Source organism: Bos grunniens, chromosome 10 (assembly GCF_055505025.1).
Source record: "Bos grunniens cultivar Pamir isolate PY7600 chromosome 10, Bosgru_T2T1.0, whole genome shotgun sequence".
Taxonomy (NCBI): Eukaryota; Metazoa; Chordata; class Mammalia; order Artiodactyla; family Bovidae; genus Bos; species Bos grunniens.
This window is the reverse complement of record NC_141174.1, coordinates 93,580,143-93,595,675: the sequence shown is the minus strand read 5'-3', so window position 1 is coordinate 93,595,675 and position 15,533 is coordinate 93,580,143. Positions and strand designations below refer to the sequence as shown.

Genomic DNA, 15,533 nt, shown 5'->3' with positions numbered 1-15,533 from the left:
TCACTGACCTAGAGCCAGACATCCTGGAATGTGAAGTCAAGTGGGCCTTAGAAAGCATCATTACGAACAAAGCTAGTGGAGGCGATGAAATTCCAGGTGAGCTATTTCAAATCCTGAAAGATGATGCTGTGAAAGTGCTGCACTCAATATGCCAGCAAATTTGGAAAACTCAGCAGTGGCTACAGGACTGGAAAAGGTCAGTTTTCATTCCAATCCCAAAGAAAGGCAATGCCAAAGAATGCTCAAACTACCGCACAATTGTACCCATTTCACACGCAAAATTCTCCAAGCCAGGCTTCAGCAATATGTGAACCGTGAACTTCCAGATGTTCAAGCTGGTTTTAGAAAAGGCAGAGGAACCAGAGATCAAATTGCCAACATCTGCTGGATCATCAAAGAAGCAAGAGTTCCAGAAAAACATCTATTTCTGCTTTATTGACTACACCAAAGCCTTTGACTGTGTGGATCACAATAAACTGGAAAATTCTGAAAGAAATGGGAATACCAGACCACCTGACCTGCCTCTTGAGAAACCTATATGCAGGTCAGGAAGCAACAGTTCAAAATGGACATGGAACAACAGACTGGTTCCAAATAGGAAAAGGAGTATGTCAAGGCTGTATATTGTCACCCTGCTTATTTAACTTCTATGCAGAGTACATCATGAGAAACTCTGGGCTGGAAGAAGCACAAGCTGGAATCAAAATTGCCGGGAGAAATATCAATAACCTCAGATATGCAGATGACACCACCCTTATGGCAGAAAGTGAAGAGGAACTAAAAAGCGTCTTGATGAAAGTGAAGGTGGAGAGTGAAAAAGTTGGCTTAAAGCTCAACATTCAGAAAACTAAGATCATGGCATCTGGTCCCATCACTTCATGGGAAATAGATGGGGAAACAGTGGAAATAGTGGCTGACTTTATTTTTCTGGGCTCCAAAATCACTGCAGATGGTGACTGCAGCCATGAAATTAAAAGACGCTTACTCCTTGGAAGGAAAGTTATGACCAACCTAGATAGTATATTGAAAAGCAGAGATATTACTTTGCCAACAAAGGTCCATCTAGTCAAGGCTATGGTTTTTCCAAGAGTTGGACTGTGAAGAAAGCTGAGCGCCGAAGAACTGATGCTTTTGAACTGTGGTGTTGGAGAAGACTCTTGAGAGTCCCTTGGACTGCAAGGAGATCCAACCAGTCCATCCTAAAGGAGATCAGTCCTGGGTGTTCATTGGAAGGACTGATGTTGAAGCTGAAACTTCAATACTTTGGCCACCTGATGCAAAGAGCTGACTCATTTGAAAAGACCCTGATGCTGTGAAAGATTGAAGGCAGGAGGAGAAGGGGACGCCAGAGGAAGAGATGGTTGGATGGCATCACCAACTCGATGGACATGGGTGTGGGTAGACTCTGGGAGTTGATGATGGACAGTGACACCTGGCGTGCTGCGGTTCATGGGGTCGCAAAGAGTCAGACACGACTGAGCGACAGAACTGAACTGAACAATGATTTACTTATTCTAGAAATCTTTAGTAAGCTTTACCTATACATTAAGCATTAATTTTATATATTTATATGCTTGATCCTGAAAGTAAAGATCAATGAGCTAAGTTCCTGTCTTTGAAGGGCTCACAGCCTGCAGTATGATGGAATGCTACAGGGTCCAAATAATCAGTCCACTGAGAATTCTGTAATGCTTATTTCAATTTATAGGAATCAGTTCCTATAAACACCTTCCTCTGGATAGCTCAGCAAAAGTATTCTCATTCTTGCCAACTGTGGGCTGAAAGAACAGCAAAAGTTCAAAAAGATTTGTATAAAATCAAGTATTACTGCAATAATTCCTATAGCCCTCACTTAAGTGCTTATTTAATAGTTCTTATTCAGGAGAATTTATTTTAATTAAATCAAAGGTGCTACAGATTCAAATATAACCTTAAAGGACATAAAAAATGATAAGCCATAAACCTAAACATAAATTTTCTTGTATTCAATATTTACATAACCATAAAGTCCTGGAAAAATAAAAATAGAGTATTATTATGACAATGCAGAAGTCCCTTTCCACCAAATCCACAAGTACTTTCTAATCATAATGCAACTAAAATAATATATAGTTTTATAATAAAGTTGAAAAATGCTAATATCAGAAACCAGACAAAAATAAAAAATGTCAAAATTTTCATTTAAAATAGACTTTTACTTACCTTGATGCTAGAATTACTTGAAGAAAATTAGAGAAGTTTGTAGACAGAAACTTGTAAGAGAAGCTGAAGTCAACTTCAAAGCATTTTCAGGAACCATAGATATTTATGCTGTTGACTCTTTCATGATCTACTCTAGCATCAAAAAATTTTTCCCTTGACTAAGTAACACGTGAGTCTGAGTGAATTCTGGAAGTTGGTGATGGACAAGGAGGCCTGGCATGCTGCAATTCATGGGGTCGCAAAGAGTTGGACATGACTGAGCGACTGAACTGAACTGAAGTAACACAAAGAGTTGGACACGATTGAGCAACTAAGCACAAGCACATGTATTTAATTAACACAATTCTAATACAAACATCTCACAAATAGCATAAAGACAGAAAAATCTTTAGTTCCCAGTTATTTGCAAAGGTAAAATCTTTGATAAGCTTTCACCTCCCCCAAATCACAAAGTTAAACTACATCAAGTTTATAAGTATTAGAATACAAAAAAATCTGTGTGACTTAAATTGGTGGCAAACTACATCTCTCTGAGCTCAAATACCTGTGAAGGAACTTCTGCTGCTGCTGCTAAGTTGCTTCAGTCGTGTCCAACTCTGTGCGACCCCATAGATGGCAGCCCACTATAACAGGCAATCCCGTCCCTGGGATTCTCCAGGCAAGAACACTGGAGTGGGTTGCCAGTTCCTTCTCCAATGCATGAAAGTGAAAAGTGAAAGTGAAGTCGCTCAGTCGTGTCCAACTCTTCCCAACCCCAAGGACTGCAGCCTACCAGGCTCCACTGCCTTCTCTGGAAGGAATTTCTACTACAGAAATATCCTTGGCCTCTCTCTGTCCCACTGAGTAATAAATAAGGTTAAAGAACTCATTGAGTATGCTCAGATCAGACCATTCTGGGTTCTCTGAGATTTGTCTGTTCATAGCGAGGGAACAAGGAGGGCATGGCAACCCACTTCAATATTCTTGCCTGGAGAATCCCATGGACAAAGGAGCCTGGCGGGCTACAGTCCATGCAGTCACAGAGTCAGACACGACTAAGCGACTAAGCACAGCACAGCACAGCAAGGGAACAGTCTGGTTTGGTCTTACTTTTGAGGTAAACTTACATCGGAGTGGGAAGCTTGTGAATGTCCAGCTGTACCAGCAATTCAGTGAATAAGTCTACATAACTCAGGGTGAAAATTAGGAAACCCACTGTGGTTGTATATCAAAGCTACATCCTTTAATCCAGCTTTTTGCTAGCTGGGTTGCTAGCTGGTAATCTAGCTATTAAGCTGATGGGTTCATGTCTATGTGTGTGATTCCTACTTCTAATAATATCCAAGAAAAAACATCTGAAACAAAAATAGCTTTTAAACTGGAGGGTTTTTCCCTCTATATCAAATGTATATCATTTTAAACTGTTCATTATGAAGAATTTAAATACATATAAAAGTGAGAACAATATAACAAAAATCTCCAGGTACTCATCACGTCTTCAATAATTATCAACTTACGACCAATATTGTTTCATCTGTACCACAGTCAATACCCGCCCCCTGCAGATTATTTTGATGCAAATCCCGTATTTCATCAATAAATACTTCAATACGTATTTACATCACAAATAAGTTAACATTTAATTCCTTAACATCACCACAATGTAATCAAATTTGTCTCACAATGTTTTTTAAGTATATTAGAAGTAAGATCTAGTGAAAAGTGAAAGTTGGACACTCAGTCATGTCCAACTGCTTGCGACCTCATGGATGATACAGTCCATGAATAAGGTTCATATACTGCAACTGACCGATATATCTCTAAAGTCTCTCTTATTTTATTCTCTCTTCATATATTTTCCTCCTTGTAATTATGCATTTGTCTTCAGAGTTCTCACACTCTGGATTTTGTCAGCTACCTTCTTGCGTTATCATTTGATATGCATCTGTGTCCCTTGTGTTTCTAGTAAACTGAGACCTCTAGAGACTTAATCATATTTAAATTTGACTATCTGGTAAGACTACTTCTTCATAAGGAGTTTATATTCCCCAATAGGAAATACAATTTCTGGCAATCTTGTGTGTGTGTGTGTTTGTGATGTTAACAGCTATCAATAAGCATTGCCTAAATTTGTTATTCTATTAGAGATGGCAAAATAACAGTCCAATTCTATGATTCTTCCTAGCTTGAATCCTTCTATAAAGAAAATGTCCTCTCATCAAACACTACTGATCTCAAGATAGAGTTTGTATAGAAAGGCAGTATAGATCTTGACTTGCAGATACCCCTTCAAGACAGGACTAGCTGCCCAGTTACGAGGAAGGCGGTGAATCTGCCTCCAGCTGTTGACTTCAGAGTCCGTTTCAGCTCTTGAGCTGAAGTTAAACTACCTCTTTGGAGAAGGAAATGGCAACCCACGCCAGTATTCTTGCCTGGAGAATCCCATGGACAGAGGAGCCCGGCAGGCGATGGTCCATGGGGTCTCAGAGTCGGACACGACTGAAGCGACTAAGCACGCACGCAAACTCTCTCAGCTGGCACCCAGTCCCCGGGACAGAAGCAAGGTGGTGGAAGCCAGGGCACATTTCTGGATGACCCTCAGCCAGTGTCCAAGCAATGCAGGTTAGACAGTCCTAGTTATTTCCCTAAAGCAGGACCATCTAAAGAGCGTTCTTTCCTCCAGAGTCCATACTGGGCTTACAGAGACTTGGTCAAATCTCCATCACAGTTTGAGATGGCTCCCCTAGTCCAATCCTGCTTCTTCCCTTTCCTTTCGTATTTCTAACAATACTTTTTCATGCTTAACTCCATTTTATTGTCTACTTCCCAGGAAACTGAGGTATTAGGAGGATCTAAATGGTCTTGACTACTGATCTCTATTCTCTAAATGTTATTCTTAGCTTTAGAATATTTTCTTAAAGATGTAGCATATTGTTCACTGTTAGTGAATTATCAAACTGTACTGTTTGTTTAGACCCCTGTGAATGTACAGCTTCACAGTCATCCTAGGGGTACACGCTGGCCTCCAGCCTGGCATTTCATGGGTCATCTGATTCTTTTCCAGTCATGATCACCATCCTACATAACCTTGTCTGTTTCCTGGAGAAGCAAGGGATGGTCAAATGAGCAACAGAGAAAACTATTCTTAAAATGTGTTATGAACTCAGTTTAGTTTAATGTGTCAAATGCTAGAGTATTACATGCAATTTTAGCACAGTCCATTTTTTGGAAGACTCTTGCTGAGGCTTAGCCTTCTTTAGTGATCTCCCAATCAATATGACCCTCACTTCATGTTCAAAAAATACTGAAGAAGAAAAGAAAAGGCAGCTGTCTGTTAGGTTATACAGGATTTATTTGGTATCTTCAAAAACCAATCTGAGAAAATTTTCCACTCACTGGTTTTAGCTGAGCCACCGAGAAAACAAGAAAATCCTTCTGCAAAATTCTCAATAAAATGATATTATCTAAAGACCTGAAGCGTGAAACCTGGATTACAACAGTTGACCAAAAATCCAGAATGTGATGTCCATAAAAACTAAATAAAAACATAAAAGGAATAATGATATACTACTTAAATACTGGAAAGGTATTTCTGTAATTTGACAATGCATAAATAATGAACATATGTAATGGGAAAGCTATATCTGAACTATCTAAACTATTACATTAAGAATGAAAACACTGCGCTCTTCTGCTTATAACAGTTACATCACTTGCATATTTTTAATGTAATTCTTACCAATAATGACTCTTTCAGGTTTTTTAAAAGTACACTACAGAATTAAATTTTTTCAAACAAAAGAGATCAAAAGTTCTTCAGGTCTGCAACTGAGTGAAAAACTTCATACCTAATTACATGCAAATTCTGACATAGTCATGACTTGAAGACAAAGAATTAAATGTGGTTCATATGGTAATATGTTTACCTGATTGCAAAAGCCAAAAAAGTTGGCCTGTTTTAAAATCTATTCAAGACATTTAGATTCACTGTGGTATACAATAAACGTGACCAACAATCTCCCTCCCTATATCTACCACCTTCTGCAATAGGATTTACTTGCTTCTCCCATCAAGAGATAGAGTTCATTCATCAACTTACTGAATTCATGCCAGCTTCTGACTTGCTTTAACCAATGAAACAGCAGCAAACATACTGAAAATAGACTTGAAGAGTTTTACACTGGGGCTTGCCCTTTTACCAGTATTTAAATTCCATTCCTATTGAAATAGCACTTGAGCAACCACATGGAGAGATCCCCAGTCATCCCAGCTGAGACCACCGTGAACCTGCCAACCCCAACCAATCCACCAGGTAACCACATAAGCATACATGAACCTAAACAAGATCAGCTGATCCTGGCACAGACAACAGAACCATCAAGCTGAGCCTACCCAAATGTCACCCCACAAAATAGTGCAATAAATTGTTTGCTTTTGTTGCTGTTGTTCAGTTGCTCAGTCATGCCCAATTTTTGCAACCCCGTGGACTGGAGCAAACCTGGCTTCCCTGTCCTTCACCATCTCCCAGAGTTTGCTCAAACCCATGTTCATTGAGTCAGTGATGCCATCCAACCATCTCAACCTCTGCCACCCACTTCTCCTGCCCTCAATCTTTCCCAGCATCTGAGTTTTTTCCAATGAGTTGGCTCTTCGCATCAGGTGGAGCTTCAGCATCAGTCCTTCTAATGAGTATTCAGGGGCGATTTCCTTTAGGATGGACTGGTTTGACCTCCTTGCAGTCCAAGTGACCCTCAAGAGTCTTCTCCAACACCACAGTTCAAAAGCATCAATTCTTTGGCACTCAGTCTTCTTTATGGTCCAACTCTCACATCCGTACATGACTACAGGAAAAACCATAGCTTTGACCATATGGACCTTTGTTGGCAAAACGATGTTTCTGCTTTTTAGGACACTGTCTAGGTTTGGCATAGCTTTTCTTCCAAGGAGCACACATCTTTTAATTTTATGGCTGCAGTCACTGCTTGGGCTGATATTTGACAATGGTAATAGATAGCTGATATTCTCTTCTATAGCTTTGTACTATTGACAAAACACTTACTACATCACTGAATAACTGAAGTATACACAAGTATTAAAGAACCTGCCTGCCAACACAGGAGACATAAGAGATGTGGGTTCGATCCCTGGGTCAGAAAGATCCCCTGATAAGGGCATGACAACGCACTCCAGTATTCTTGCCTGGAGAATCCCATAGACTGAGGAGCCTGGCAGGCCACAGTCCATAGGGTCACAGAGTCAGGCACAACTAAAGAGACTTAGCCTTCACACAAGCACCACACTGGGAAAATGCAATCAAATATCAGTATCTGTACAATGATCATTATTCTAGGAGATGGCCTTTTCTTCAAACTCTTCAAACTATGTAACAAGAATAGTCAAGAAGACACTATGAAGGATAGCTGCTGCTACTGCTAAGTTGCTTCAGTCGTGTCCAACTCTGTGCGACCTCAAAGACAGCAGCCCACCAGGCTCCCTCATCCCTGGGATTCTCCAGGCAGGAACACCAGAGTGGGTTGCCAATTCCTTCTCCAATGCATGAAAGTGGAAAGTGAAAGTAAAGTCCCTCTTAGCGACCCCATGGACTACAGCGCACCAGGCTCCTCTGTCCATGGGATTTTCCAGGCAAGAGTACTGGAGTGGGGTACCATTGCCTTCTCTGGTTGAAGGATAGCAATCAATGTGAAATCTTAAAAATCTGAGGAGCATGTGTTCATACAATAATTTGGCTGGACTTATCCTTGGTTTCTAAAAGAAAGCTGGGTCCCTCAGACCTCACCTGAGTTTATGTTAATGAGATGACTCATGGTAGACCCTTAGACAATGTAAGGATGGGGACTGGCCATGTGGGAAATATGAACCATGTAATTAGAGGTTTGGGACTTTGAGCCATGGGGTATCATCTTAACCTCCCAACCTGGGGGCTCAGGGAGGGGACGACAGGTAGAGAAGGACTGGAAACTGAGTTCAGTCATGTGGCAAATAAGTGAAATAATCATTCCCATGTAAAAAAACCCCAATAAAATTCTGGACACCCAAAGTTTGAGGGAGCTTCCTCACTGGTGATGCACACTGATACACTGAAAGGGGGATGTGTCCTGAGGACCCAGAAACTTTGCATTTGGTGTCCTTCTAGACCTGACTCTGTATCTCTTCATTTGGATAGCCCCAATCATATCCTTTATAATAAGACAGATGGCTAACAAACACATGAAAAGATGCTCAACATCACTAATTATCAGAGAAATGCAAAGCAAAACCACAATGATGTACCATTTCATGCCAGTAAGAATGGCTGCTATCAAAAAGTCTACAGACAATAAATGTTGGAGAGGGTGTGGAGAAAAGGGAACCCTCTTACACTGTTGGTGAGAATGCAAACTAGTACAGCCACTATGGAGAACAGTATGGAGATTCCTTAAAAAACTGGAAATAGAACTGCCTTATGACCCAGCAATCCCACTGCTGGGCATATACACTGAGGAAACCAGAATTGAAAGAGACACGTGTACCCCAATGTTCATCACAGCACTGTTTATAATAGCCAGGACATGGAAGCAACCTAGATGTCCATCGGCAGAAGAATGGATAAGAAAGCTGTGGTACATATACACAATGGAGTATTACTCAGCTATTAAAAAGAACACATTTGAATCAGTTCTAATGAGGTGGATGAAACTGGAGCCTATTATACAGAGTGAAGTAAGTCAGAAGGAAAAACACCAATACAGTATATTAACACATATATATGGAATTTAGAAGGATGGTAACAATGACCCTATATGTGAGTCAGCAAAAGGGACACAGATATTCTCTGTGGGAGAAGGCGGGGGTGGGATGATTTGAGAGAATAGCACTGAAACATGTATATTACATATATGAAATACATCACCAGCCCAAATTCAATGCATGAATTCGATGCAAAGAGGGCACTCAGAGCTGGTGAACTGGGACAACCCTGAGGGATGGGATGGGAAGGGGGTTGGAAGCGGGGTTCAGGATGGGGGACACATGTACACCCATGGTTGATTCATGTCAATGTATGGCAAAAAACTACAATACTGTAATTAGCCTCCAATTTAATTAATTTTTTAAAAACTGTAATCATAAATATAGTGCTTTCCTGAGTTCTGTTAGTCATTCTAGAGAATTATCAAACCTGAGGGGGTAGTGAGAATTTGTAGCTAACTGGCCAAAAGTGCAGGTGGCCTGGGAACCCCAGAGATTGCAGCTGTGACTGTGGTGAAGGGACTGTTAAACAGGACTGTCCTCTTAACCTTTAAAATTCAACACAACTCCAGGTATTGCCAGAATTGCACTGCATGTGGGACAATCAACTAAACACCAAAGACATAAGAAAAGCAGAGAAGACAAGGTTAAAGGACATCAGCAATGATATTGAGAATTGGAAATAATCACAGGAGCAGTCACCCACTGAGTTCAAAATGGATGAAAAATAATAAAGGTGGTATCAAAGACAAAAGAGAAAGTTAAGAGATGATAGTGGAGTAGTTGATAGAGACAAAAGAAGTGGGGTTAGGGATTCAGGATGGCATGCAACATGTACACTTAATAGTTGAGGGAGTCACTCATTCATTTAACAATTAGTTACCTGCTACATGTAAGGCACCATGCCAGGTACTAAGGATACTGTGGAGAATAAGAAAAAAAAATGTCCCTCACTCTCTTATACAGTTACACAATTACTTGTGTAATCATTATTTGTGATAGATGCTACAAAGGATAAGCATATAGTTGAACAGAGGCTTAATAAAACAGATCTACAGATCAATAACAAGCTAAATCTACAGTCCTAAGACCTATACACCTTCTCTATTTGCAAATATACTAAACACAACATTATACATGTTAGCAAGGAAGTATAGAATAAGGTTCATTTTCCCATGCACCTAGTCAATTAATCTATGACAAAGGATGCAAGACTACACAATGTTGGAAAGAGTCTCTTCAACAAATGGTGCTGGGGAAACTGGACAGCCACATGTAAAAGAACGAAATTAGATCATTTCTAAACCCACACACAAAAATAAGTGCAAAATGGATTAAAGACCTAAATGTAAGATCAGACATTATAAAACTTAGACGAAAACATAGGTAGAACACTCTCTGACATAAATCGCAGCAAAATCATTTTTAACCCATCTCTCAGAATAATGGAAATAAAAGCAAAAATAAACAAATGAGACCTACTTAAACCCAAAAGCTTTTTCACAGCAATGAAACAATAAACAAAACAAAAAGACAACCCACAGACTGAGGGAAAATATTTGCAAATGATGTGACTGATAAGGGACTGGTCTCGAAAATTTACAAACAGCTTATGACACTTAATAGCATCAAAACAAACAACCCACTCAAAAAATGGGCAGAAGACCTAAACAGACATTTCTCTATAGAGGACAAATAGATGGCCTTTAGCACGTGAAAAGATGTTCAAAACTGCTAGTTATTAGAGGAATGCAGATCAAAACTACAGTGAGACATCCCCTCACACTGGTCAGACTGGCCATCATCAAAAACCTACAAACAACAAATGCTGGAGAGGGAGTGGAGAGAAAGGAACCCTCCGGCGATGTTGGTGGGAATGTAAATTGGTATAGGCCATTGTGGAGAACAGTATGGAGGTCCCTTACAGAACTAAAAACAGAGCTACCAAATGACCCTACATCCACTTCTGGGGATATATCCAGAGAAAAACACGGCCTGAAAAGATACACGCACCCCAATGTTCACTGCAGCACTGTTTACAACGGCCAAGACATGGAAACAACATAAATGTCCACTGACAGAGGAATGGATAAAGAAAGAAAGATATATATATGCGTGTATATACATATATATACAGAGAGACAGAGAGAGAGAAGTGGGGGGAATGTTACTCAGCCGTTAAAAAGGATGGAGTAAGGCCACGTGCAGCGACACCAGTGGACCTAGAGAGTGTCACACCGAGTGAAGTAGAGGAGATATATCATATGACATCCCTTACATGTGGAATCTAAGAAGAAACGACACAAATAAACTTATAAAACAGAAAGAGACTCACAGACTTAGAAAATGAACTCACAGTTGCTGGGGAGAAGAGATACTTAAGGACTTTGGGAAGGTCATGTACACACTGCTATATTTAAAATGGATAACAACAAAAACCTACTGAATAGCACATGGAACTCTGCTCAATGTTATGTGCCAACCAGGATGGAAGCGGTGTGGGGGAGAGTGGATATGTGGGTATGTATGGATGTGTATGGCTGAGTCCCTTCACTGTTCACCTGGAACTGTCACAGCATTGCTAACTAGCTATAACCCAATACAAACTGTTTTTGGTGTTAAAAAAAAAAAAAAAGAATAAGGTACATTTTGAATAACAAAAAATTCAAATTAAATACTTTTCTAATCTTCTACTGAAAATAGTACACTCCTGGGAGGTACCTGATATTTAAACATTTTGTGTGTATGTGGGGTGTGTGTGTGTGCGTGTGTGTGTGTCTGCGCACACGTGCACTCACTCATGTCTGACTCTGTGACCCCCCTGGACTATAGACCACCAGGCTCCTCTGTCCGTGGAATTTTCCAGGCAAGAATACTGGAGTGGGTAGCCATTTCCTTCTCCGGGGATCTCCCGACCCAGAGATCAAACCCGCATCTCCTGTGTCTCCTGCAGTGGCAGGCGGACTGTTTACCACTGTGCCACCTGGGCTGGTTCTCAAATTTAGATTCACCTTAACATACAGTTAAAACTCCCATCAACATTTTAAAATCACACATTTCCTTTAAACTAACAAGAGTATTTGTTGAGTACTCAAAAACAATAACAAAAAAGAAACCCAAAACTTTGAACAAGCAAAAATAACCATCAAATCACCAGAAATGATACCCTAACTTCTGAGCAAAAAGACTTCAGACACATATTTCATCAAGCCACTGAGGTCAATTTCTACTAAATGCTATTACTGATCAGTTCCAAAATTTTTACAAAAGCTAGATTCTGAATTTTGTAAAATTCCCAAAAAAAACTCTTTCCAAACAGCAGTCAATTGGGTAACTAGAGCTGCTTACCTTGAGTCATCTAACTGTACCAGATACCGTACAATGTCATGATGAGCTTTCAGTACAAGCAGTTCAGTGTAGGGGTTCTGGGTTTGTTCTTCACCTATTGTCTGTAAAGGAGATTTCTTGTAATGGGGGAAACAGAAAAAAACATAAAATGATTTATGATAAAAGATAATATTGGAATAAAACTATATGGTATACATCTAAGAACACAAGATTTTAGAAACTGTAATATATGATATCCTAATACTATATATTACTTCCCCTAATATTAAGTAACTGCCAACTTAACATAAAACATTTCTCTTACCACAAATCCACATAATAAATTTAAATAATTTCAGGTCAAAATAAATTTTAAAGGATGCATTTTGTTTTATGGAAATTATACCTCAATAAACCTGATCTAAAAAACTAATGGGCCAAACCAACACAAAATTTTTAAATGGGTGTTTCTCAAAATTTGGCAGAAATACAACTTTAAGTCAAAGGGGTAAAATATAACATAGACTAAAACAGTGCCTACGCCATTACAGGCACTTGACATGCGTACTGAATGAACAAAGGAAAAATGAAATAATTCATAGTCAATGAATTCAATAAATTCAAATTTGGACAATAGTGATAAAGATTACTGGTAAATTTACACAGTATGATGCTTAGTCCTAAGACCTACACACCTTCACTTCTATTTGAAAACATGTGAGTGGCAGTCCATATGCCAGACACTGTATAAAGGCACATATGGCTTATAACTCACTGAATAGTTCTGTAAGGTAGATCTTACCAATTCCATTCCTATAGTCAAATCCAGTACTATTTCATGATAAAACTTGTTTCCTTAACCTCTAAATTGTAGCTTCTCAAACATGACAATACTGACATTTTGGACCAGGTAATTCTTTTGTTGAGGATTTTCTGTGCATTTCAGAATGCTGAACATCATTCCTGGCTTGTACACACTACATGTCAATAGAAATCCAACCTCTCCCTGAACCCCTCAATAATGACAACGAAAAATGTCTCTGGACATTGCCAAATGTCATTCAATGGGCAAAACCATCCCAGTAGGCAAACACTGCTTTAAACTAGAAGCCTAGATACAAAGTTCCTGCATAATGAACGAAGAATCACTGGTTCGGATAATGTACAAATTCACAGCAGTTATAAAACACAAGTACTTTTACACGAATAAATATACAATTTAACACTCATTAATGTTTAAAAAAAGTTAACTCAAAGCAGTAATTTTTTCATTTATCCCATCGCCCTTCTAGCAGTGGTTTTGATGAGAAAAAGCAAATGCAAGAAGTTTGAAAACTGTACACTACTTCCTCCAAATGAAAGCTTGCTAAACAGGGCAGAATTAGTTAATCAAATTCTATGATTAAAAAAAGAATTGGGTTAATAAGGAACTGTCACATATATCACATAGGAACTAGTCAATTTTCCACAATTCTTCCACAATCTTTAGAATTTAAGCCTATCTGTAATAAACCTAATTTTAAGTAAGAAATACTTTTTAAGACAACGAATAATAGGCCTCAACTGCAAAGATATGAGGAAGTTAAAAAGGAGAAGACTCCTTACAACGCACGTTTTTAACAATCAAAAATATTCCCTATAAAAAAGAGAATTCAACATGAATCCTATTCTTGAATAGCATTTGAAATAAATTCCAGACCTCAATACTTTCCAGGTTCCAAAATTACTTTATTCTCAACATTTAAGTCTATTCAGCTATTCGCCCCATGAAGAAAGTGTGACTATGGAACTCAAAATAATTCGAATATAATTTTAACTTTTAAGCAAATTATTGATTTTTAAAATAATCACATCTTTTTTGGTTTTATAGAATTAATGAAACTAATTTCATATTCCCTGAGTACGTATCAGTTGATGTTGGGAAGTGACAAAATATCAAACAAACCAAAAGTGTAAATCTGCAGTCACACCGTCTTACTCTCTACTAAATTGGATGCTTTTTAAATTAGAATGAGACTGCTTTAAGTAGGCAGAAGACTAGTTGGGCATCCTTGATTCTGTCGTTGGACTCCATCAGTTTCCGTCTCCACACCTCTTGGAAATGGGGTCTACCTAGCAGGGAAAGGGCCCCCCACCCGCGCCGACCTCGCCCTCGGAACCCGCAGGCCCCGCCTCCGCCGGGTGTCCCACGTCCAGATGCGAGCCGGGCTCAGACAGCAGCCAGAGTTCGGGCAGGCTAGGCCGCTGCGGCGGCAGGCAGGGTCCACCCGGCGATTTACCTCGGCCAGTCCCTGTGGTTCTCGGCCTCCCCCGATCAGCCATCGCAACATCCGGGCAGCGACGGCGTCCCGCGGGCCCCGGCCCAGGTCAACCTCAACTCCGCGCAAGCCCGGCCTCTTCCTGGTCCCCGATAGCAGCACAGCGCACCCTCTGATACCTGCCGGCTCAGGTCTGCCCGAAAGATCCGTGAGCGCGAAGCGGAGCCCACCCCAGACGGAAGACTTTTGTCCCCAAAGAGCTGCCGTACCCAGCTGCTAGAGGTTTGCTTTAGCGTAGCCACCAGGGGAGCAGCAGCCCAAAGCTAGGGTGTCCGCGGAGGTTCAGAGGCGTACGCTACACCCAGTGAGCACGCGCGGGGCGTCGCCCGGTTTGCGCGCCCAGATTGGGTCGTTGGAGCGGCCCCTAGTGGACGTGCGTGGCGCTGCAGCTGGATCCAGCAGAGCAAGTTCATGCCAGAAAGAAATACTACCCTCCTTTTTTAGATGGCTTGTGCATCTTTTACTTGGCTTGGGGATCAGGAAATCTTTCCCTCTCCCCGCAGTTTACTAAAGGGATGCCTGGAGAAGGTATACTTCCCTGAACCCTTTCATCTGGACTAATCCAGTGGCATATGCGTACACCAGAATTTAAAGAATACTCTTCTGATCTAGAAAGCACTGGTCCAGATTCCTCCTTTGCTTTCTTTTAGGGCAGCAGAGAAAGAATTTCATAAGAGTATACTAGAGAAACCTCAGGAAAGCAGAAAGAGTGGGAAGTACTAAGCCTTCCTCTGTCCATCGAGACAACAAATGTACTTGTCAGAAACTGTTTGAACTATTCAATAGACTCTCAAGAGTGTTCTCCAATACCACAGTTCAAAAGCATCAATTCCTTGCCTCTCAGCTTTCTTTATGGTCCAACTCTCACACGCATACATGACTTCTAGAAAAACCACAGCTTTGACTAGACGGACCTTTCTCGGCAAAGTAATGTCTCTGCTTTTTAATATGCTGTCTAGG

General features: G+C 40.3%; 1 protein-coding gene across 15 annotated transcripts in view; it reads right to left on the bottom strand.

Moving 5' to 3' along the window:
- The window catches only part of WDR41 (WD repeat domain 41), a 47,600-nt gene extending 32,710 nt beyond the window's left edge, over window positions 1-14,890 (bottom strand). For 14 of the 15 annotated variants that reach the window (XR_015135522.1, XR_015135520.1, XR_015135523.1 and 11 more), the window contains exons 1-2: window positions 14,401-14,728; window positions 12,277-12,392 (exon numbers count right to left, since the gene is read on the bottom strand). Coding sequence is in view for 4 of the 15 variants with exons in the window: in XM_086323162.1 (XP_086179288.1) it covers window positions 12,277-12,392; window positions 14,401-14,577 (293 nt within the window). In the remaining 11 variants the exon portion in view is untranslated. Of the gene's footprint in view, window positions 1-12,276; window positions 12,393-14,400 lie in introns of all 15 variants that reach the window. The other variant, XM_086323163.1, reaches the window with a different exon arrangement.
- Between the last annotated feature and the right edge of the window lie 643 nt (window positions 14,891-15,533).